The sequence below is a fragment of the Triticum dicoccoides genome, chromosome 4B, assembly GCF_002162155.2.
Source record: "Triticum dicoccoides isolate Atlit2015 ecotype Zavitan chromosome 4B, WEW_v2.0, whole genome shotgun sequence".
NCBI classification, from domain to species: Eukaryota; Viridiplantae; Streptophyta; class Magnoliopsida; order Poales; family Poaceae; genus Triticum; species Triticum dicoccoides.
Window position 1 is genome coordinate 488,629,562 of NC_041387.1, and position 1,858 is coordinate 488,631,419.

The window sequence follows — 1,858 nt, forward strand, 5'->3', positions numbered from 1 at the left end:
CCGGGACACAAACGACAAAAAAAGCTAAGTTGCCAAAGTTTGAGTATGATCATTTTTTAAATTTTTAAGTTATCTTCCTTGAACGACCGTGCTTTGTATGGAAAACCTGTGCGCGGAGGAACCTCCTCGTAGCTAGTTGCGCCCTTACTTTGTTTCGAGTCCGCTCAACAACTTAAGTGTGCTGCAACTAGTTGCAGCAAGGTTTCTTGCCGGAGGTGGTACTACCAGCGGGCTGCTGATGTCCCGCACTCAGCGCTCGCGGCAAGCGTGCCTGCGCCGGCAAGTCCCCTAAAAGCATAGGGTAAAAACATACAAAGAAAAGAATCAAGTAAAGGAGATAACATAGCACGCATTGCCCAGAATAAAGTTATATTACAAAAGTAACTTGTTGCGGCACTGACTAAATTGTTCTCATAAATAACAGCGACAAGGAAAGGAGAAGAAGGGTGGCCTAATCCACGCGCTCGCCGTCAACCCTCCTGACTTCATTCACCTTGTCCATAATAGGTGCGACAATGGCTTTGAGCTCTTCGAGATCAGCGCCCGCCGGCAGCTTCTTGAGGACGCGGGTGCGGTCGAGGCCCGGATTGCGGAAGAGTATCTTCACCAGCACCTTCTCCAAGACCTTGGCGCAGATTGCGCGCGACTCGTCTGCCAGCTTCTTTGGGATCCTTTCCCGGAGTTGCTGGAGGGCCGTCACCACACCCTTGAAGAAAAGAGTAAGCTTGGCGCTAGGCTGGAGATTTTCGTCAGTGGAGTACCCAAAGCCTGCCAAGTCCAGTTCCGCCAGCTCCTCGTCGATGGTTGCAGCGATGTTGACGAGGCCCTCCGTCCAGAGCTCCACCGTAGCCTTGAAGGTGTTCTGAGTCTCGGCGGCCCTCGTCAGCAGCTCCTCGTTGCCCTTGATCTCTTTCTTCAAGTCATCCTCGCGCTTCTTGGCGCCATTCAGCATCTCTGTCAGTGTGGCCAGCTTCAGCTCCAGATCAGCGCTTGAGTCCTTGGCGGCGTTCAGTTCCTTGATCTTGTCGGCGAGTTGAACTTGCAGATCGCCATGGGCAAGGGCATCCTTCTCACGTTCGCGTTGGAGTGCGGCAAGCTCCTCACCCTTCCCTTTCATGTCAGCCTCCAGCTGCATCACCTTCGCTTCCAATTCCCTCTTGGCGGCCTCGGCAGCTGCGGCAGCATCCTTCGCTTCCTTGAGCGCCCCGCCAAGTGATTGTTCCCGGGCAGCAAGATCCTTCTCGTGGCTTTCCAAGTTAACCTTTTTCTGCGTCAGCTCACCTTCCCGCCTGGACAGCTCCTCGGCGGCGTGCCTCTGCTGCTCTTCGGCTTCAGCCTTTTCAAGGATGAACGCCTTCTTCGCCTCGATGAGCTGCGCCCTCTCCTCATCAATGGACCGGAGGGCCTCCTGGTTAAGGTTCTGGAGCTCCTCCGCATGCTTCTCTATGTCGACTCCCGCCCGTGCGACAAGCGCTTCCCGGGACTCTAGCTTCGCTTGCCGGGCGCGGTAGAGTGACACAAGCTTCCGGAGCAGTTGCTCCTCCTCGGACTCGCCACTGCTGCTGCTTGGTGCGTCAACCACTGACAGCCCGGCGGAGGCGAGCACCTCTCCGTCAAAAGACTCTCCCTTGATCGGTGCCCTGGAGCTCGACGCCTAGGGAAGATGGATGAAAACACCCTCGCCGGCCTTCAAGTAGGCGCCGGCCTGGGACTCCTCGGAGCTCGGTGCTGCGTCAGCGGTGGAGGGGTCGGCGGTCGGTGTAGCGCCTTGCACTCCTGCGCCCTCTGGGTCGCCAGTATGATCGCCGGGCCCCTCGCCAGCTCCTGCACCAGCAGCCTTGGCGGCCTCTTGGCTGGC

General features: G+C 57.1%; 1 protein-coding gene across 1 annotated transcript in view; it reads left to right on the forward strand.

The window, feature by feature from the left end:
* Nucleotides 1-1,658, forward strand: part of LOC119292752 — a gene marked incomplete at its 5' end in the record, with an annotated part of 57,679 nt that extends 56,021 nt beyond the window's left edge. The window contains 4 exons of the mRNA XM_037571471.1: nucleotides 425-574; nucleotides 1,046-1,117; nucleotides 1,277-1,461; nucleotides 1,589-1,658. Coding sequence (XP_037427368.1) covers nucleotides 425-574; nucleotides 1,046-1,117; nucleotides 1,277-1,461; nucleotides 1,589-1,658 — 477 coding nt within the window. The remainder of the gene's footprint in view (nucleotides 1-424; nucleotides 575-1,045; nucleotides 1,118-1,276; nucleotides 1,462-1,588) is intronic.
* Between the last annotated feature and the right edge of the window lie 200 nt (nucleotides 1,659-1,858).